The following is a 23398-nucleotide window of genomic DNA, read 5'->3' on the forward strand; positions in this document are numbered from 1 at the left end:
ACTAAAATTACCATAAAGTAATCAAGAAAAATGGGTAACCACACACCATGAGCATGAATCAACAGTATCACTCTCAAATCAGTGTTCTGAATCAACCAATCAGAATAGTTATTCTATGTAAGCATGCTACTAGTCTTCTCTAGGACTGTTTCTCAAAGTATGCCACTGTGCATGCTTTGCATGCTCAAGTATGGCTCAGACCAACTAAATCACTATCATAAGGAATGTGTCTTAACATGCAGATTCCAGGACTCTACCTCAGAGCCACTAAATCATAAACTTATAAGGATAAGACTCAAGAATATGATTTGCAGCTAACATGCCAGATATTCTTCAGAATAATGAAGTTTGAGAACTACTGTTAAAGGAAATAGAAGGTTTAACACTTGCTAATTCAGTCTCTTAAATTTGTAAGCTATCCCACTGGTGGCACTAGTATTTATCATACAGTTTAACTGAAGAGGTTCTTCAAAAGCAAGAGGATGGGTTTTGAAAATTTATTCATTTTAAAAACAAGTGTAAAAAATAAAAGTCTAACCAATTACTATCAAACACATTTTGGTGACTGAAGAAAACACTCTACCATTCAATGAAAATACTGTCAATTTTATTAAAAGTAAAGCATTTGGGAACATACTTGCTTTCCAGTTGGTTTGCAGTGTTGCTGACAGCATCTCTCAGTATGCCATTTTCCTGCTTCAAGTGAGCTATCTCTGCCTCCATCTGCTCACGAACTTGCTGGAACTAAAATTATTTTACAAACATAAGATTTAGTAAACAATAACTGCCAGAGCTAACCTCAAAGAAAATTTATCATGATGAAAAGTAAAAAAGCATCAATAGAATAAAGTCTGGATATCCTTCTCAAATAAATATAAGCAAATTTAAAGGATAAATTTTGATAGTGACAAATACAAAGTAAATATAAGTTGTTAGAGCATTCAAGAAAGCAAGTAGAGGCTGGATGCTATCATATGTAAAATAAATACTTAAGATGCTGTTTTAGAACTGAAAGATATTTTTAGAAATCTTTCCTACACAAGACTCATATAGAACTGAAACTGTATTGATCCTAGAATATGTCAATTAAGTTAGCAACATTTTAATAAAAGGTTTTAGTAATCAAAAGTTTAAAGACTGAAAATACATTTGAAACATTTACATTAAGTTACAAATTAAGCCATATCCAAGTAGATGGCAAATTCACTATACAAAAATCTACCTGCTAAAATATTTGGCTTCTAGTTTTTTATTTCAGAATTATAGAATCAAAAGACAAAGAACACTGAAACTTATATTCCCACATCCTCACTTTAGTATGTGAAAAACTCTTAATAATTTTTAGTAAACCTATTCAATTAAGAGGAAAAAAAAGTATATGCTGCTAATTCTTAGAAAACTTATCACATATAAACCATATCTTGACCTCTGCAAGCAATCAGTTTCAAAAAAAAGAAATAATCACTTCAAAACCCTTAACCTTCAATAAAAGATATTGCTGAAAGTGATAGTGAAAGTGAAGTCGCTCAGTCGTGTCCAACCCGTAGTGACCCCATGGACTGCAGCCTACCAGGCTCCTCAATCCATGGGATTTTCCAGGCAAGAGTACTGGCGCGAGTTTCCATTTCCTTCTCCAGGAAAGATATTGCTACAGCTATCCAACTACTTTTCAAATGAATGTAAGTCAGAATTAAGAGGGGAAAAGATCACATGAGGTCAGGAAAAATCAGTTCTTCAATAATCTGGTTAATGGAAAAGAATATTTCAAAAGACTGGGGGCTGGGAAGATGGAAGACTGAGCCAAATTAAAGCATCCAGGTAGTGGATGGATTAAGAACCTGAGAAGACATTCATTCACTTTTTTTTTCATTATTAGAGGCCTTTCCACAGAAAATACTACTGGAATTCTGATAACAGTAAAGAATTATTCATTTTTCAGCAGACTACTAATGTGATCAAAGCACTATTTCACAAATAAAAATCTTGTGCTAATTATATATTAAATTGGAAAAGAGACCTATTAAGAATGCTATAACTGGGGCTGTGTAACAGCCTAGAGGGGAGGGAATGGATCGGAGGAGGGAGGGAGACTCAAGAGGGAGGGGACATATGTACATCTATGGTCAATTCATGTTGATGTATGACAGAAATCAAACCAATATTGTAAAGCAATCAATCAACTTAAAAAAGTAAAAATTAAATTACCTTCTCAAAAAATAAAAAAGAATGTTGTAATTATGCTAGTAAGAAATAATAAACTAAGGTCATATCTAAAAACTGAATGCAAGAAAAACTAGAAATAAAGTATCTTTAAGACTTTAGAACAAATTGTAGATTGGGCAAGTGAGAGAGAATTCAAAGGATTCAAGCATAATAATGATAATGCTTCAAAACATTAGAAAATAAAAACAACCTGACCAAAATCAACAGTTTGATTTTATACACATGTTAATTTTGAGGTGACAACAAGCACTTTCAAACTGAAGCATCAGCTGGCAATGGAAACAATTTCAAAAAAAATCATTGATCCACAAGGTTCAATTAAGGGGAGTATTATAAGCCCACTTGACAAGCAAGCCAAAACCATATTCTTCAATAGCCTTTTAATCAATAATAAAGATGCTATTTCAATGGAAGGGAGGGTGAAGAAAGAAGAAAGAAAACAACGAAAAATCACTGGTCCAGACCTAATGGAAATCATGAAAATGGATTAACACTGTAAAAATAGAAAGCACTGAACCCTCTAAAATGTTCAAAGAAAACAGGCAAAAATAAGAACACAAAACTGAAGGTCACTTAAGCTAAAACCATTATCATTTTCCCTCTCTTCTCCACTGCATCACCACGCCCTATCTACTACCTCTTTTTTATTAAATAAATGCCCTCATTATCACTGTCTTGACTTAAGGTTTTCGTTCTCTTACTTGGATTCCGGCAAAAGTCCTCCAACTATCCCTTGTTCCACTCTTCACACTGCTGTCACTCTGCATACTATGTCAGAGTAATAATTTAAAATACTATAAACACACTGCTGGGTTGCTTAAACTCCTTCACTGGCCCGCCAGTCTTCAGGTATGTTATTCAGTTGCTAAGTCCTGTCCGGCTCTTAGTGAACCATGGACTGCAGCACACCAGGCTCCCCTGTCCTTCACTATCTCCTGGAGTTTGCTCAAATTCATGTCCATTGACATGTCTTCAGGTATATAAGACCTTTATTTATTTCTCTAGATCTCTTCATTCCAGCCCTGAATGCCAAATACCAAAACTATTACTATATTTCTCACAAGCTGTTCTCTCTAGACAACCTATATCAAAAATACCTGGAGTGCACTCATTAAAAAGCTCAATCCTGGGCCCCAGAAGACACCTACTGAACCACCAATCTCTCGGGATGGGAAGGAATTTCACTGGGTAATAAGCCTTATAGCCAGTGCCCATTCCTTCACTCTCTCCTGACAATGCCTAATTGTTTCCAAAGAATCAACAAAGTCTGTTTATCATTGCTAACAAGTCTTCCCTAACAGTCCTTCTGTTCCCCACCTCTCATCTCCATTGTTCCAAAGCACCAGATGCTTACCTCTATTGTAACAGAGTATTCACTTGTCAGTTTCCAGCCTCCCCACCTAAAAATGTTGCTTACTTAAGGAGAGGAAGCCAGTTTAATTAGCCATTGATACCAAAGCCAGCACAAGACACTTAAAAGTTTGCTAATAAAATGAATACAACTATTTAATTTTGTATTCAAAGAATGTGGAATAAAATCCTACATTCTAACTTTACTTTCACTTCACTTTTCAAAGAACAAAAATATACCTTCATCTGCATCTGTTGAGTCTCTTGATAACTGACATGCATTTTGTTTTGAAATACATTATGTTCCTTTTCTAATGTTCCAATCCGATCTTTCATCCTTGATATAACCACACTGCTTCTTTCTTTTTCTGCCATCATTTCCTAGAAGAGTAAATCAGAAAAAAAAAATTTGTGAAAAACTTGTTACTTAAAAAAATAAGAACAAGATTTTACTAAGAAAACATATTTAACATCAGCAAAAATGATGTCAGCAAAACAATCATGAATTCTGAAATAAGTACTTGCTTAAAAACCAAGGTCAAAGGTTTAAAAAAAATTGTCTTCTACATCTTACTTGCTCTTTATACCAACTCCCTTCATAAACACTTAGCTTCTCTATTTACTCATATTTCAAATGTACTTTTGGTCTAACAGTTAAAGAGCTGAATGTGGGATTAAATCCTACATCTAACTTGATTATAAAAAAGAACATTTTTAAAGCAAAAACAGTTAATTCTTCATTATTTCCAGGTACCAGCTCTCTTCTGGAATACAGAAAAGACCCCCGGGGGAAAAAAAACTGTCAAGAAGAGAAAAATCTCTTTCCTACAGGAAGAGATAAGGATATGCTTATAGAAGAATAGGGAAAGTAAAACTCAGAAAGTTTTATTATCTTCCCAAATCAAACATTAAAAGAGTGATTTTGCTTTGTGTTGCAAGTATTATGAACCCCTAGAAGAAATATTAATTACTAAAATGCAAGAAAGCCCAGCAACTTTAAAATTACCTGCAGGTATGATCAGTCCATTTCCTCTGATCTAAGAAACTGCTTGACAAACTTTAAGCTTTTCATTTAACTAAGAGCTGCCCATTAGCATGAGTTTATTTACATGTGCAAATTGTTTTACTGATGTACATAATACATTTAGGAAAAGTATACACAATACATCTTGAGTATATAGCTCAATGAGTTACACAAAAGTAAACAGATTCTTTTTCTAATTTTTAAAACAATCAGAAAATTATAGTTTCTAACCTTATGGAAATACTTATTTTAGCAATCATAACTGATTAATCTTAATCTGACTGTTTTCCATTGACTTTTATTCACCTCAAATTCACAGAAAAGATTCTATATTCAAATGAGGCCATTCTCATAATGTAATCTAGTAGCTACATAAATGACAGTGAAATAAACCTCATTTACTCTACTGTATTTAACATCTAAAAGGAGAAAAAGCACTTCAGGAAAAATGAGACTACATTTACTATAAAATTTCAATTACGTTCTCAGTCTACATGATCTTTTAAAATGTAACTGACGCAGAATATCATTAGTTTTGAGTATATAATGATTCAATACTTGTATTTATTGCTAAATCATCACCACAATAAGTCTAGTTAACATTATCACCACACGTAGTTACAAATTTTTTCTTGTGATGAGAATTCTTCTAACAACTTTCAAATATACAGTGTTAATAACTATAGTCACCATGCTGTATATTACCTCCCCTGGACTTACATATTTTATAACTGGAAGTCTAGTTTTATTTTTTAAGTTTTTTTTTTTTTAAACCTCTCAGAGTAAAAAGGGTTTAAAGAACTTCACTAATTAAAAACTACCTATATAAGAGTTTCACATTTATCCAACAAATTGGATTTAAACAAGATCACACTGAGTTTTGTGCTTCTATAGAATAATTCTAGGTCAGAAACAATTGAAACATGCTCCCAGAGTCCAAATGCTTCCATTATTCTGAAATTAGTATACCTACAAGTACTGCTATTTTAAATTCAAAATTTGACTAAAGGATATAATACCATGAAATAGTGGTATTTCCACCACTTAAATTCTAAAAGAAAATTACTTTCACTGGGTGTAAATTTATTACATGAATAAATGAGGAATTATAAACAATTTCTAAAATCCTTCACTGCCTCTGATTCAGAAAGTATAACCCTCAAATACAAACATGTCTTCACCTGGGTTAACTGCTTACACCGATCCTTCATAGCAGCAGCATCTTCCTTCAGAGCAGTAACTAACTTGTCTTTTTCTTGAAGTTGATGAACAAGTGCGGTCAACTCTCCTTTATTGTACTACAATTGAGAAATCAATACAGAATTGTTAATAATTAACAACCGTTAATAAAAATTATGAAAATGAACTATCTGATATGAAGTGTTCTTAGGCCAAGGCAGAGTTCACTATTATATATAAGACAGAATGACTGCCAAACACTGTCAGTGAAATATCATTTAGAAAAATCACTATATCATTACATGTTCTGATGTATACAACAGGACACATATCAATCAAGAAACAGATTTTTACAAAGAATTACAGACTTCCACTTTTAAACAAAGTCAAGACAGTACTCTCTCCCTCCTAAAGATCAAAACAAGGAACATGAAACCTAATGCAAACTGAACTAAAATAAAACAATCAACTGTAATGTCAAAGCATAATATCAGAAAGACTGCCAAAAGTAGTGGAGATCAAAGCAGATGCTCAACAACCCTGCCAGAATATATCCCAGACTACAGAGGTGCCACGGGTTACATAGCTATCTGAAGTTAACAAGCATACACTGAAAGGTAAAACCAACAATCCCCCATTTGGTATCAGGCACAAGAACAACGATAGAAGGTAGGAATTTTCTTACTAGGAGGTCTCAAGAAGCAGAAGTAGAAATGTAGAAGATATCAGACAGATAAACCTAATTCAAAGAGGGCAGCTAAACAGTGAGGCAGTTACAAGAGATTCTCTACAGTGAGATTCTCAGTAGTGAATGAAGTTTTTTATCTGAGAAGGAAAGGCTCATAGCCCAAGGAGAACTGTGGGGCTTGGCCCTTCATTATCAACCTCTAGCCACAAAGATGGTGCAGGAGAAACACCTCTCAATGGAAAGGGTGTATTAATGAAAAAGAAATAAAACAGGGTCTATGTAAGATAGGAGAAAAAAAGCAAGAAAAGCAATAAGAAAAACCAAATGCCAAGTGCAGAAAAATAACTCTAAAAAGATGGTCAAGAACAGACAAAAACTGTGATTAAAAAATGTCACCATGACTTTTTAAAGTCTAACATACCAACAACTTTTTAAAACAAGAGGAAGGAACAGAGCTCACAAGAAATAATTCAAAGAAAAATAAGACCACAAAATGAGATAAAATATGAGTTGGCAAAACCCAAAGTAGAAATAAAAGTAACACCATATGAGATATATAATCCAATTAGAAGCAGCAAACAGAAAAAGATGTTTTGCTGAAAACATAATAGAAGACACAGAGTTCAGAGTGTAGAGAAGTAAATAAAAATAAGTGGAAATAAAGCAAAAGTTTTATCTTTTTTTATGACCAAAATATGAAAAATAAAGACAACAGGTAAAGAAGATCCATTTCAGTCCCTCAGTCATGTCTGACTCTTTGCAATCCCATGGACTGCATCACGCCAGGCGTCCCTGTCCATCACCAACTCCTGAAGCTTGCTCAAATTCAGGTCCATCGAGTCGGTGATGCCATCCAACCATCTCATCCTCTGTCGTCCCATTCTCCTGCCTTCAATCTTTCCCAGCATCAGGGTCTTTTCCAATGAGTCAGTTCTTCCCATCAGGTGGCCAAAGTATCAGAGCTTCCGCTTCAGCATCAGTCCTTCCAAAGAATATTCAGGACTGATTTCTTTTAGGACTGACTGGTTTGATCTCCTTGCAGTCCAAGGGACTCTCAAGAGTCTTCTCCAACACCACAGTTCAAAAACATCAATTCTTTGGTGCTCAGCTTTCTTTATGATCCAACTCTCACATCTATACATGATTACTGGAAAAACCATAGCTTTGACTAGACAGATCTTTGTCGACAAAGTAATGTCTCTGCTTTTTAATATGCTGTCTAGATTGGTCATAGTTTTTCTTCCAAGGAGCAAGCATTTTTTAATTTCATGACTGCAGTCACCATCTGCAATAATTTTGGAGCCCAAGAAAATAAAGTCTGTCACTGTTTCCATTGTTTCCCCATGTATTTGCCATGAAGTGATGTGACTGGATGCCATGATCTTTGTTTTTTGAATGTTGGATTTTAAGTCAGCTTTTTCACTCTCCTCTTTCGCCTTCATCAAGAGGCTCTTCAGTTCCTCTTTGCTTTCTGCCATAAGGGTGGTGTCATCTGCGTACCTGAGTTTATTGGTATTTCTCCCAGCAATCTTGATTCCAGCTGTGCTTCTTCCAGCCCGGCATTTCGCATGATGTACTCTGTATAGAAGTTAAATAAGCAGGGGGACAATATATAGCCTTGACGTACTCCTTTCCCAATTTGGAAACAATCCATTGTTCCATGTCCACTTCTAACTGTTGCTTCCTGACCTGCATACAGATTTCTCAGGAGGCAGCTCAGGTGGTCTGGTATTCCCATCTCTTGCAACATTTTCCAGTTTGCTGTGATCCACACAGTCAAAGGCTTCAGTGTAGTCAATAAAGCAGAAATAGATGTTTTTCTGGAACTCTCTTGTTTTTTTCGATGATTCAATGGATGTTGGCAATTTGATCTCTGATTGTTTGCCTTTTCTATATTTAGCTTAAACATCTGGAAGTTCTTGGTTCACGTATTGTTGAAGCCTGGCTTGGAGAATTTTGAGCATTACTTTGCTAGTGTGTGAGATGAGTGCAATTGTGTGGTAGTCTGAACATTCTTTGGCATTGCCTTTCTCTGGGATTGGAATGAAAACTAACCTTTTCCAGTCCTGTGGCCACTGCTGAGTTTTCCAAATTTGCTGGCATGTTGAGTGCAGAACTTTCACAGCATCATCTTTTAGGATTTGAAATAGCTCAGCTGGAAATCCATCACCTCCACTAGCTTCATTTGTAGTGATGCATCCTAAGGTCCATCTGACTTCAGACTCTGGGATGTCTGGCTCTAGGTGAGTGATCACACCATCATGGGTTATCTGGGTCATGAAGATCTTTTTTGTATAGTTCTTCTATGTATTCTTGCCACCTCTTCTTAATATCTTCTGCTTCTCTTAGGTCCATACCATTTCTGTCCTTTATTGTGACCATCTTTGCATGAAATATTCCCTTGGTATCTCTAATTTTCTTGAAGAGATCTCTAGTCTTTCCCATTCTGTTGTTTTCCTCTATTTCTTTGCACTGATCAATTAGAAAGGCTTTCTTATCTCTCCTTGCTATTCTTTGGAACTCTGCACTCAAATGGGTATATCTTTCCTTTTCTCCTTTGCCTTTAGCTTCTCTTCTTTTCTCAGCTATTTGTAGGGCCTCCTCCGACAACCATTTAAAAATAAAGACAACAGGCAAAGAAGATCCAACTTATGCTTAATAAATACCCATTTCAATTCTTTCAAGGGACACTGACTCTCCGGATTGAAAAGACATGCTTTGCCCAAGGGAATATTTATAGAAGAGTCAATGCAAAGTCACATTAAATAAAGAACTTTATGACAAAAGAATTGATATCAAGATTTGAACCCACCATTAAGCTGTAGAATTAAGACTGAAACAATCATAAAAGGTACAGTCACAAAACAAACATTAAATATATAAGTATCTTATAAACAAATGCTATAATTTTAAAAAGTGGACAGGAAAAGAAAAGAGAAAGTAGGAAAAAATTTAAATAGACTTCCTCTTATTATACAACATGGAGCCAAATAGTTAATAAGTTTGCATTGGAAGAAATCACATAATGAAGGCAAGTATATTTAAAGGCCAACATGAGGAAATTAATAATCAACTAAAACTTATCAAATACATTTTAAATATTTTCTTACTATTTATCACATGAAATTAACATTTTTGAGCAATTACTTTATGCTAGAACTTTAAGCATCTATTGTGTACTATCTCATTTGATTCTCAAAACCTTATTATCATTCCCATTTTAAAAACAGGGAAACTGAGGCACTGAGGTTAAGTAAATTATCTAAAGCCACAAAGCTCAAAGTAGTAACATATAGATGTGAATCTTAGGAAATGTGACCCTACAGCCCAGGATCTTAACCTATACTCTAAACATAAAACGGAAGTGTCATAACTTTTTTAAACACAAAATGCCTTTGTGTTTAAGTTATAAGACACTTCTGTTTTATGTTTAGAGTACAGGTATGTATGTGTACATACATACACAGAACATTTCCTCTACAACTCTGTAAAACCACTCTAGCTTCTACTCTGTTTTCCTCTTCCCATCTATGCTTATTCAAAGTGGATACTGTCACCGTCCTTAGTCATCCACCACTTATTTATAGTCTAGTAGTACAATGAAAGTGCTTTCACTAAAGATATCAAATCCATTTTTTCAATCCTTATTCTCCCTGATCGCTCTAAAGCATGCCACTGGTGATTTTTTACCACCACTTCTGAACTCTCTACCCTTCCTAAGCATCTGTGATTCCACTGTTTCTTGGTGTTTTTTCTCTCAGTATCCTTTGTGGTGGCTTTCCTTGACCTTTAAATATTGATGCTTCTCAAGGTTCATTCCTGAGCTTTCTTACCTCTCCGCACATCCTCTCTGGACCAACATACATCCCCCTATATGTACTGGTGACAGTTGATTACCTTCCAAAACTACTCCCAATGCAAACTTTATTCAACTCCATAGAAATATATATTCAACTGTGAAATGATTATAACCACTTAAAGTTTCAAAGTATGCCTAAAACAACTCCCTAAAAATTTTCAAAACCCTCTGCTTTCTCTTCTTCTGCAACGTATTCATGAATAACCATTCTCACCACAATTTACCGAGTTACCCCAGAACAAAAACAAACATTCATTCTAGACTCTTCTTTAGCCACCATATCTAATCAGTCAGCAAGTCCTCTAACTCCTCTATCTCTATCCCACACCTATGCTTGTATTCCTGCATTTATCTTCTCCCTTTCTCTGAGGTGGTCTTTATTAGATGTGAATATTCACCTATATCTGGGATCTTGAAATCTACTAAAAGGTCTGACCAAGACTCAATTTTTATGACATGAAAAGAGAGTAATTAAATTCACCTAGTCTTTTCCTGATACAGGGGATCTACAATGGCACTAAGTCCCTGAAGATAAGAATAGAACCATTCCCTGAGAAAGCCAGAACAAGATTTAATTGAAAGCCAAAGTTTCCAAGAAAAAGGAAAAAATGTGAAGTTTCAAAATGTGCACTTTATTTCAAAACATTATCTTTAACAATTCCCAACTTCATTCTCAGCCTGCCTAACATAGCTATCAAGGGGAGTCTGACTAATCTCTAGAGTTCAAAGCTGTCCCAAGCAATAAAATGACTACTCTTGCACCCATAAACCACCAACCACAACTTTAGCCAAAAGAGAAACACCTGAACCAATTAATTTTAAAAAGGAGTAATTTCAAACAGTAACTAACTTTAGCTGGAGGTTCTTCCCTGCTAGGAGATTTTCTCAAACCTCTAAGAACTCTTTAAAGATATATTAAGATACACACTTGCAAGAAAGTTCCTTGCAAGAGAATTATCTGACTTTGGATAGAAAGCCATACAGTTATCACACTTATTCTGAGGATCCTTGAACACATCCTTTACTCTGAACCATTGCTGGCACCACATGGAGACTAATAAGCATACTACATTATAAAATGCCACAGATTTGTAAAACACTGTCAACAGATACTTGGAAATATGGACAGACATAATGTCATCACAAATGCTATGACAAAAAAATTTAGATGGTTATGAGAAAGTCTATGAGGGAGAATAATTTAGACTAGGAATTCAAATTAGCCTTAAATGAGGAAATGATATTTAAATGGAAAATTGAAGGAGGAATTAACCAACTGAAGAAGTTTGGGGGTAAGGGCTTAGGGGTTTTATGACAATCCAGACAGAAGAGAACATTTGGTATGCTTTAATGAGAGGATGAGGAAAATATCATGAGATAAGGCTACAGAGACAGACAGACATAGGCCTTTGAAGGAATCTAGATTATGTTTTAAGTGCAAAGAGAAAGGTATCCAAAATGTTTTTAAAGCAGTGAACAATATAACCTGATTTACCCCTTAGAGGTCACCTTGGACCTGTATAGAAAAAATAGATCAGAAGGCTACTAGGGAACACAGAAACATCAACTAGGAGAACACTGACGGTAATCAAAAGAGAAGTGATGGTTTCGACTAGGGTGGTCTTTAAGGAAAAATTGAAGCCACTAAACATTTTAAAGCAGAAAAGTGTTAGGAGTATGTGTGCTTAAAAAAAAAGTTTTATTTGCTCAGTTGTGTCCGACTCTTTCTGATCCCATGGACTGTAGCCCACCAGGTTCCTCGTTCATGGGATTTTTCAGGCAAGAATACTGGAGTGGGTTGCCATTTGTTTCTCCAGGGGATCTTCTCAACCCAGGGATCAAACCCAGGTCTCTCACACTGCAGGCAGACTTCACTGTCTGAGTTACCAAGGAAGCCCTAAAAATGGTTAAGCCCACTATCTAATACTGAACACCAGATACCATGTCATCTTATCTCACACAAGTAACACTTAAAAACTTGTCATCTTCTGCAATATGCCATAGTACACATGATATAATTTAAATAGCAGCTTCATGGATTTTTTCAAGTTTTAGTCAGTCATAGCAATGATTTTATCATTCAAAGCATTTACTTTAAAAAAGTAATACACACACACACAAGAAAAAGATTCCCAGATGCTCTGAATGGTGCTATCTTCAATCATAAAAACATTCCATAAGTTATCCAGAAATCACCCGATCTTGCTTTCAGTATTTACATTCACAACAAAGCAAGGTACAACTTAGCCATGTGCCAAATGACTTTAAAGTTATATAAATCATCTTATTTATTACAAGCAATTCATTTTGGTCAAACCTCAGATGACTCGGATACCTGTCTGAACTAAATAGGTAATTTGATTAGTATGGATACATGAAATAACTTCTGAAGGCATTCCAGAACTTTTAAAAATGACTAAGTGTTATTGGGGTATAAAATGGGAGTAGATTATAATTTATTGCTCTAGCAGAAGTATTGCTTGATGAACTTCTAATCCCTACTCTCAAATAGGCTCATAATCAAAACTATGCTTACCTTCTTTAAAGCATCCTGTATCACACCAGACTTTTCCTTTAGCAAGTCTACAACACAAAGGGCCTCTTCTTCAGAAAACATCATAGTCTTCAAGGACAGAAGAAAATCTTTAAATTTTACTTCAGCATTTTCTTAAGAGGAAAAAAAAAAAAAAAAGAAACTAACATTTAAAAGATATGTGATAAGACAGCAAAGGTAAAGCACCAAGAATTCTTGACCCAGAAAGTCAATAACCCAGAGAAATAGACTTACATTTCAGGTCAAACAACAATAAATGCTCTAGTTAAGAGAGAAAAAAGTGCTTATCATCTTTAATATGGAATAATTAACTAAAAATTTGCTCAAACTGCAGAATATCTATGTTTTGTAATTGAAGTATATAGTTAATTTACAATGTTATGCTAATTTCTGCCATACAGCAAAGTGATTCAGTTATATATACAGACTCTTTTCTAGATTCTTTTCCATTATGGTTTATCATGGGATACTGAATATAGTTTCCTGAACTAAACAGTAGGACCTTGTTGCTTACCACATATATTATGTATATAAGCTTCCCAGGTACAGTGGTAAAGAATCCACCTGCCAATGCAGGAGACAAAGGGACTCAGGTTTGATCCCTGAGTGAAGAAGATCCCCTGGAGTAGGAAATGGCAGCCTGTTCCAGTATTCTTGCCTGGAAAATTCCACAGACAGAGGAGCCTGGCAGGCTACAGTCTACGGGCTTGCAAAGAGTCAGATGCGACTGAGCACACACGCACCCATAGGCACACACAAAGATGTATATAATACATAGAGGTTTGCATCCAAACTGCAGAGTAGTAAAGTGCCACAGAAAAAAAAAGCATTCGAATGTCTAGTATGCTAGTATCTATACGAAATATGTTTCACAAATATTCTTATTTAACTGTAATACTCACAACCTATGAGCCAAATTTTACAGACAAAAAAATAAGAGACAATTGACAAAAAGTCTTATTTTACAAAAATCAACTATATAAAAGCAATCCTGACATTTTAAAAATCCATGCACCAAATACCTCACTTCAGTTCCCCTAGGGCTCTTATATTAGACAACACCTGCGTTTCCAAAAAAGCAACAGCCACCTGTTAGACCCAAAGGAGCCCAGAGCTTCTAATATTTCAGCTATATCATAAGTTTAAAAAGGCAGTTGTAGGCATGTATGGTAACAAGGGGTATATAGGAACTCCGTATTTTCCACTCAATTTTGCTATGAACTTAAAACTGCTCTAAAAAAAAAAAAAAACCTATTAAAAAAATAATAATAGGGAGTTCCCTGGCAGTCCAGCTATTAAGCCTCAGCACTTTCTCTGCCGTTGGGTCTAGGTTCAGTCCCTGGTCAGGGAACTAAAATCCCACAAGCCACGTGGGCCAAAATAGTAATAGTTTTATGTGAATTAACACAGAAAACTGAGACAATAAAAGGAGGGAAAAGATTGTCAGACAGCAAAACAGCTACGAGACTTTAGGCAAGTCAAAGTCCAATTCCAGCTCTATAAAACTGAGAGGACTGGATTAGAAAACTACCAATAAATCCTTTACCACAAAGACTCTATTAGCCTTTTGGAATTCACTGATTCTATGAGAAAAAGCACTCATTCCATAAGAACTCAAAAATATGTGTTTTCAATACAGCAGGTTGCTGCACTCTGTATACATTACCTTTGTCAGTTTCAATCTTCAGTTTCTTAGCCCCTGTTTTCTGGATTACTTCTACTTGGTCAGGTTTAATCAGATCAATAACCTCTCTCTTATCCACCACAGGATTTGAATCAGCATTATCCATCAGAGGAATGTAAGTTGTTGCATGAATAAGGGGTTCATCTACCAAAACTGCAATTTAAGTTACAAATCTTAATCACACAAGGTTTTTTATAATGGAGTAATAAAACAACATGTAAGCACAATTAAGTTTCATGATAAATGCAGTTATTTTCAAATCTCTATTACCAGCTCAATTTGACTTCAAATTCCTATTTATCCTTTTTACCAAGTCAAACACTCTTCTAATTAAGAAATACCCATTCAGTATTATTTTACAGCATATCACTTAGGTTATCTAAAGTGTATCACACATCTTCTTCTAACAATATCTGAAAATTTCTTCTCATACATTCTTATATGTTTTGGTTCGATCTCATGTTTCTTCTGATTTAACTAAGAATACATTCACATTTAACTAGTGCTCAAGGAAAACTATTAACTTCTATGTATGTTGGTACTTTACTGACCTCTTATTCCAACTGATAATTCTTAACTGATTTTTTTACTTGCTAGATACAAAAACTGCCATTGTTCCTTGCAGATATCTTCTCATTTCTAATAATTAAGCCTTTAATTTACAAGGCACATCTTACTACACTAGTTAAAACTTCCAAAACAACATTAAAAGTGAAGGGAGGAAGCTTTCTTACTTTGTTTTTAGCTTTAATGTGAAGAACTCTAGAGTTTAAATACTGTTCTGATATCTGCTGGTTAGAGACACACATTTCCACACCCACGGAAATCTCTCTATATCCCTACTTTAAAAACAAAAAAAAAACTTGGAGGCACATACAGTTCTTTTATTTAAAATCTGTAATAAATACTTGATATTATCAAATATCAAGCAATTTTTTTCTATTCCTGATTGCTTGATATACCATAATTTTAATACAAATAACAGAATTCACCTTTTCCCTTTCCAATTTTATTATTTTCTAGCACAGGTTGCTATCACAGCCCAATATTATAAAAGTTACTATTTAATCTACATAAATTTCACAGCTAAGACACCTTGTGGACAACTGAGAATAAAAACTGCTCCATCACTTTTAACTGGATGCTTCTCATATACACCTTCACATTACATTTAATGATTAGGAATGCAGGGTAATGATACATCTAGATAGTGTTCTCAAGTATGATCTTTACATGATATTAAAAGTACATATATTTCAGGAAAACTTTTCTGCTATAGAGCTTGTATGCTATTCACATTATTTTCAAAACTCACTTAAGAATGAGAATATTTATAAATGCTTTGTTTTGTTTAAATTTCAGATTAAAGTTTTTACCACAAATTTATACCCTGCCCATCTGTCAAAGCACCCTGGACTTGTGTTAGTACTAAAGCTGTTAGTATACACATTAAGCTGAGAATTAAGGGAGCATGTGAAGTCTCTAGGGTCCTTATCTTAGCAGACTTCTCTGGAATTAGTAGCTATAAAATACGTATCTACATGTTTCACCATTTTCAGTCTTCTGCTTCTTTGATGAAACTTTCTTCTTTCCTAATCCACTTTCTTGTTTAGTCTCTTGATGCAGAGGTAATGATTCTTGCTTTTTTGAAGGTGCCGTAAGAGATTCCACCTTTTTATCCTGATCATCTTTATTAAAAATAAATGAAAAATCATAGTACCAAACAATGAACACATCAGAAAAAAATTTATTAATGAATACTTCCCAGAATGCTTTACCACCAACATTTTAAACTCTGATATACAATTCTCACTTATCATTCTAGCTTTCTTGCTCTGCTACACCCACTCTTTAACTTCATCAGGATTTCTAGTACTTGCTCCTTTTATATCCCATTTCTCAGCCACTCCTAACCCTACTCAGTTTATAGGCATTGTCAAATCTCTTATCTTAAAAAATAAGACCCTTCCCGCCACTGTAATCCCTAGCCTCCCACACCCATTTCCTTCTTATATTGACAAAAGAACAGTCTGTACTTTCTTTTCTACCAATCATTTCTCAACTAATTGCAACCTGATTTTTATCTCTTCCATTATATCCATAAAAAATTTTACTCAGGTCCCTAGTGTCCCAAATATCTGATTCTATCAATAATATCCCTTAATCCTTACTTAACTTCTATTCAGCATTTCAAACTATTGGTCTCTACCTCCTTAAATTTCTCTCCTCTCTATTAGGCTAAGTGAAATAAGCCCGTCACAAAAGGACAATCATTGTATGATTTCCCTTATATGTAGTACCTAGAGCAGTCAAATTCATAGACACAGAAAGTAGAATGTTGCTTGCCAAGAACTAAGGAGCGGGAAGAGTGGGAAATTAGTGCTTAATGGGTACAGAATTTTAGTTGGGAAAGATGAAAAGTTCTTGAGATGGTTGGTGGTGATGACTGTTCAAGAATGTGAGTGTACTTATGCCATAGAACTATACACTTAAAAATGGTTAGAATGGTAAAAATTTTTATATACTTATTTTACCACAATAAAATAAATAAAATTTAAAATTCAACTCCCATGAGAATTCTTTTCTTACACTTGGAATATTCCTTTGCAGCCCTCTTTGTAAGCTGTTCCTACGGAATACCTTATATCTAGTATTTTTCAGGGTTGTGTTCTCATTTTAAATACCTCCCTTGAATAATCTTCTCTACAACCATATCAACTACTACCTTCATGCTTAAGGCTTCTGAATCTGTATTCTAGCCTTATGCCTCTGTACCTAAATTTCCTACTGCATCCTGAATTGCTCCCTATGTGAATAGCCCCCACAGGCACCAGAAACACAAACTGAAACCATTCTCCTCTCCGTACACATCCACTCTCTCCCCAGTATTGCCTCTTAGTGCTATCAACATCTACCAGTAAAAGGTTGGTTAATCTTTCCTATAAAGGTACGAACAGACAGTAAAGGTTTTGTGGGCCATTTAGACTTTATCACAACTATTCACCTGCTGTTGCATTGTGAGAGTCAGCCACAAACAGACGTTAACACATGAGTGTTGTTGCATTAAAAAAAACTTGATTTATGACACAGAGGTTTTAATTTCATATCATTTCCACATTTAACACAATATTACTCTTCTTTTATTTTTAACCTATTTGAAACATAAAAACCATTCTTGGCTCATGAGCTATAAAAAATGAGCAACAGGCCAGATCTGGCTCACAGGTTGCAGTTTGCCAACCCTGACCTAACTTAGAACTTGGAAATCATCTTTAATCCTGCTTTTTCCTTTTTATCTGCCATATCGTATCCAATAAGGTTAGCCATGTCATTTTTGCTTTGCAGATCTCTCTAATCTCCTTTCAACTTCTTCTGTCACTACCACAGTTCAGTCCTTCAGCTTAACTTTGGAAAACAATACTCTCTTAACAAGTCTGCCTACATCAAACACTGCCCTATGAAACTTAGTTTCCCAAGTTCTGCCAAAAATACCTTTCTAAAATGTAAATCTGTCAATGGAAACTAACCTGTTTGAAAATCCTCAACAATGGCCAAATTATAACATCCCACCTATTTAGCTCTTTACACAAAAATCATCATAATCTACCCACTCCATTACCTTTTCAATTTTGCTTCCTATCATTCCCTACCTCCCACTTCAGGGTACAACAACACACTGCATTCCTGCACCTTTATTCCTTTATGCATGATCTTCTGCCAATGGGGAATAAAATCCCACTAGTTCCTTGATAAATTGACTCATTTTGCAAGACCCAGTTCAGGAACTGCCTCCTCTGTAAAGCTTTTGACCCACGGATCCCATATGTACTAGTTGTTTTGGCTTCTGTACTACCGCTATACTTTGTACTTTTCTTACATAAGTCATATTTCATTATTGGCTCAAATGTTCTCCTTTACTCTTATTTCTCTAGTACCATGCTTGACATAGCTGGCAAGTAAATATTTAAAATCCAATATAACAATAACTTAATACTCCACAAGTTAAGATACAAAAACAACTTAATGGTAAACACAAGTCCTTTCACAAAGAGCAAACAATTCAGTTTCACCTATCAGCACACCATTTCTCATGTCCTTTTCTTTGCATCTGTTAACCCTTCTCCTTAGAATACCCTATTCACCAAGAAAAACTAGCTAATATTTATTCAACACTTCAGAATAATTTTAGGTATTACATGCTCTAAGTGACCCACTTTAGTACTCCTATACTGACTGAGACATATCTAGCCCATTATACTAAACTTTTTATATTATAATAACATATTTCGGCTTGTGTATACAGTTTGCATGTGACTACCTGGAAAATGCACTCTTTATCTCTAGTCCTAGCACCTATATAGTGACTAACACAAAACAGATGTATGATAAATGTTTGCAAAGTAAATCAATCAAGGATGAAAATGATACCTGATTTCTCTTTTCATCTTTAATTCTTACCACACTGATTAGAAAGTATTGGTTGAAATAAATGTAAAAGCTTCTAACTACTGATATTTATAGGTCTTTAGTGGTTTTAGTAAAACACATTTTATATATTTCCACTTAAGGCCTTTTCCATATGTGTAATGTGAAATTTAGCTTTAAATGCTGTTTTATGATCAATACTAACTCTATCAGCATTTAATGAAAACAAATAGTGAAAAGGATAATGATCTCGATTTCAAACTCAGTATTTAGTATGTGTGCACACTTCAAGTCTCTGAACTTCAAACTCTATTAAAGTTATTAAATATAACCATGTAATAAAGTTTAATAGATTATAATACCGCTTTCATTTTTAGATTTCTTTTGCCCTGGTTTCTTCTTTGAGGCAGCTGCTTCCGAGGGGGGAGTCGGCTGTTTAGTAACTGGGACAGGTTCTACTTTTTTGCATGGAATCTTTGATACATCACTTTCTTTGGTGACCTGCTCTTCTAGTACAGGCTTGTGTTTCTTTTCCTTCTTCTTTCTTTCTCTAACACTACTTGGACTTTCAACCACATTCAATGGAACAGGTACAACTTGCTCATCTTCTACAGCCAAGGCATCAGATAATTTAAAGTCCCGGGGTACACTCTCAGAATCGGATTCATGGAGGTTTCCATTTTGGATTTCTTTCTTTTTATTCTTTTTCTTTTCTGCCTTCTTTTTATCGGTTTTGGTAGGAATAAGCTTTTGTTCTCTTTTCTGTTTTGCAAGAACTTCATCATATAATGTTTCTTTCATGAAAAGCCAGAAGAAGAGGAAAATTACTGTAATAACCACTGAAGGAATAAGAACAATAAAATATGTTGACTCATAAAACTCCATGGTGCTTTTGTTAATGTGATCCTATAAAACCTAAATGTGGGGAAAAAAGAAAAAACAAAAACTTGGGTCAGTCTTATAAAAATTAAACACACAAAACCTCTGTTCTTTCAAGAGGTATTCAGATTTAACCTGACCTACCAATCTAAACAGGTTAGTTTTTTAAATCATACACTTGATTACTTTACAGTTCAAAATATACTATATACTGTAAAAAAAAAATTTTGGTAGCTAGGAATGTAAGACATTCTTCTATTTTTCAAGCATGTGAAAAGATTCTGACAGAAAAAAAGTAGCCATTCATTTTTCTCCAAAATATCCACTTTTGATACTATTAGTATTTAGTTTTTCTCTTACTGTACAATGTTCATGAAAATACTATATATGGAAATAAAGAGGCATTAACTATTAACAACACCCTAGATAGTCATTGAAAGTACACACTCTTAATGGCAAAGAAAATAAAGGGAGTTCATGCCTTGACTCATCTGTGAGCACCTTTATTCCAGCTAACCGCTGCCTCATGACATGGTGGGATCCATCAAGAATATGGAAATAAAGTAAAAATTAAAATGTTAGGCTATGTCATTTGGCACTAAAATAAATTACAAATAAGTCGCTTCTCTTGATTTTTTTCCAAGGTACCTATTACTGCAAAAAAGTTATACTTCAAAAACAAAATGGGTAATCCCACCCAATTGCAATAATTTAGTCAATAAGCAAAATTTAAATGATATCAATATAACCCTGGACTACTAAGAGAAAGATATAACAAGATGAAGGGGAGAGTGAATTACAGGCTAACAAAATACTAAAAAGAAACTTATATAGAATTGTTCTTCTCTAATAATTAATGAACTATCCAAAATTTTTTATTTATTAGACAAATTTTATTATGCCTAAGTGTCACTGGTCAACCAAAAATTATTTTTAAAAGATGTTTTATGTTTGGATTTTGCTTAATATTACCATCCACAGGCTACAAAGCCTGTTCAATGTGGCTGAGGGTTAGGGTAGGGGAGAAAAAGGACAAAACAATGAGTTAGAACTCTATGGATTTTTGCTCTGAGGAAAGAAAAGAGGCTAAGACACTGAGCAGTAGCCAAAATGCTGGAAAAATGTCAAATCAAAGTCAGAAGGTCTCTGATGAATAGCAAGCTCCAGTCCATGCAGCCTAGGTCTTTCTTAGGAGACAAAAGCTATGACGAAGCAGATAAAGAAGCAAACCTTCAGAGAAGAGAGGCCACGAAACCACAGAAACTCTGAAACACAGATTCCTGATGATTTTTCTAGCTCCCTTTTCTAGGTCTCATACGAGGCTGGAAGAATCATGATTTCAGTCTTTAGATTTTTCAGGAGATTCCCTTCATACAATTCAATGCCCCTTCATTTGAGCTCTCTTTCTGCATCTAGGAGGAGTCCAACCAAAACACCAAGGCAAATTTAAAATCAAGAAAATGTTTGCATTGCTTTAATCCAATATTCCTGATACTTTATCCCAAGACATGTACAAAGAAAAACATATGTAAAGATGTTCAGGGCAATATTACATATAATAAGAAAAGGTGAGACTAAATACACAACATCAGAATGGGTTGAATTAGCAAGTATAAACTCAATAAAATATTGCTGTTAAAACTGTAAATACTGAGACTATTCAATTAAATACTGAATAATCAAAACCATAATTTTACTTGCAGGATCAAAATATCTCATGTATAATAATAGGTCATTAAGATGAATATGTAAATTAAAGAACTGTGCAATAATCATGGGTACAGTCTCACTTGTCTTAATACTTTAAATTTTGTTAGTTCAAGAGGAACTCATAAAGTTTTCAACTCCTTGTTTAAAAATAGCAAAATGAGTAAGAACTACAGTACTGATTAATATACCACAGTTCAATTCAGTTCAGTACCTCAGTCATGTCTGACTCTTTGCTACCCCATGGACTGTAGCACGCCAGGTCTCCCTGTCCATCACCAACTCCCAGAGTTTACTCAAACTCCTGCTCATTGACTCAGTGATGCCATCCAACCATCTCATCCTCTGTCGTACCCTTCTCCTCCTGCCTTCAATCTTTCCCAATATCAGGGTCTTTTCAAATGAGTCAGTTCTTTGCATCAGGTGGCCAAATATTGCAGTTTCAGCTTCAACATCAGTCCTTCCAATGAACACTCATGACTGATCTCCTTTAGGATGGACTGGTTGGATCTCCTTGCAGTCCAAGGGACTCTCAAGAGTCTTCTCCAACACCACAGCTCAAAAGCATCAATTCTTCGGCACTCAGCTTTCTTTTCTTTTTATTTTTTTTTAATTTTTATTAGTTGGAGGCTAATTACTTTACAACATTTCAGTAGGTTTTGTCATACATTGACATGAATCAGCCATGGAGTTACATGTATTCCCCATCCCAATCCCCCCTCCCACCTCCCTCTCCACCCGATTCCTCTGGGTCTTCCCAGTGCACAAGGCCCAAGCACTTGTCTCATGCATCCAACCTGGGCTGGTAATCTGTTTCACTATAGATAATATACATGCTGTTCTTTCAAAACATCCCACCCTCACCTTCTCCCACAGAGTTCAAAAGTCTATTCTGTACATCTGTGTCTCTTTTTCTGTTTTGCATATAGGGTTATCATTACCATCTTTCTAAATTCCATATATATGTGTTAGTATGCTGTAATGTTCTTTATCTTTCTGGCTTACTTCACTCTGTATAATGGGCTCCAGTTTCATCCATCTCATTAGAACTGATTCAAATGAATTCTTTTTAACGGCTGACTAATATTCCATGGTGTATATGTACCACAGCTTCCTTATCCATTCGTCTGCTGTTGGGCATCTAGGTTGTTTCCATGTCCTGGCTATCATAAACAGTGCTGCAATGAAGATTGGGGTTCACGTGTCTTTTTCAGATCTGGTTTCCTCGGTGTGTATGCCCAGAAGTGGTATTGCTGCGTCATATGGCGGTTCTATTTCCAGTTTTTTTAAGAAATCTCCACACTGTTTTCCATAGTGGCTGTACCAATCTGCATTCCCACCAACAGTATAAGAGGGTTCCCTTTTCTCCACACCCTCTCCAGCATTTATTGCTTGTAGACTTTTGGATAGCAGCCATCCTGACTGGCGTGTAATGGTACCTCATTGTGGTTTTGATTTGCATTTCTCTGATAATGAGTGATGTTAAGCATCTTTTCATGTGTTTGTTAGCCATCTGTATGTCTTCTTTGGAGAAATGTCTGTTTAGTTCTTTGCCCATTTTTTGATTGGGTCACTTATTTTTCTGGAATTGAGCTGCAGGAGTTGCTTGTATATTTTTGAGATTAATCCTTTGTCTGTTTCTTCATTTGCTATTATTTTCTCCCAATCTGAGGGCTGTCTTTTCACCTTACTTATAGTTTCCTTTGTTGTGCAAAACCTTTTAAGTTTCATTAGTTCCCATTTGTTTATTTTTGCTTTTATTTCCAATATTCTGGGAGGTGGGTCATAGAGGATCTTGCTGTGATTTATGTCAGAGAGTGTTTTGC

General features: G+C 35.0%; 1 protein-coding gene across 10 annotated transcripts in view; it reads right to left on the reverse strand.

The window, feature by feature from the left end:
* KTN1 (kinectin 1) overlaps positions 1-23398 on the reverse strand; it is a 109496-nt gene that overhangs the window by 55809 nt on the left and 30289 nt on the right. For 6 of the 10 annotated variants that reach the window (XM_061156983.1, XM_061156991.1, XM_061156987.1 and 3 more), the window contains 7 exons: positions 19349-19901; positions 16103-16249; positions 14544-14714; positions 12860-12990; positions 5779-5895; positions 3814-3954; positions 638-744 (listed from right to left, as the gene is read on the reverse strand). In XM_061156983.1, coding sequence (XP_061012966.1) covers positions 638-744; positions 3814-3954; positions 5779-5895; positions 12860-12990; positions 14544-14714; positions 16103-16249; positions 19349-19871 — 1337 coding nt within the window. In that variant the 5' untranslated portion in view covers positions 19872-19901. Of the gene's footprint in view, positions 1-637; positions 745-3813; positions 3955-5778; positions 5896-12859; positions 12991-14543; positions 14715-16102; positions 16250-19348; positions 19902-23398 lie in introns of those variants that run through there. The other 4 variants (XM_061156992.1, XM_061156989.1, XM_061156988.1 and 1 more) reach the window with 1 other exon arrangement.

This window comes from Dama dama, chromosome 12 (genome assembly GCF_033118175.1).
Source record: "Dama dama isolate Ldn47 chromosome 12, ASM3311817v1, whole genome shotgun sequence".
Lineage (NCBI taxonomy): Eukaryota > Metazoa > Chordata > Mammalia > Artiodactyla > Cervidae > Dama > Dama dama.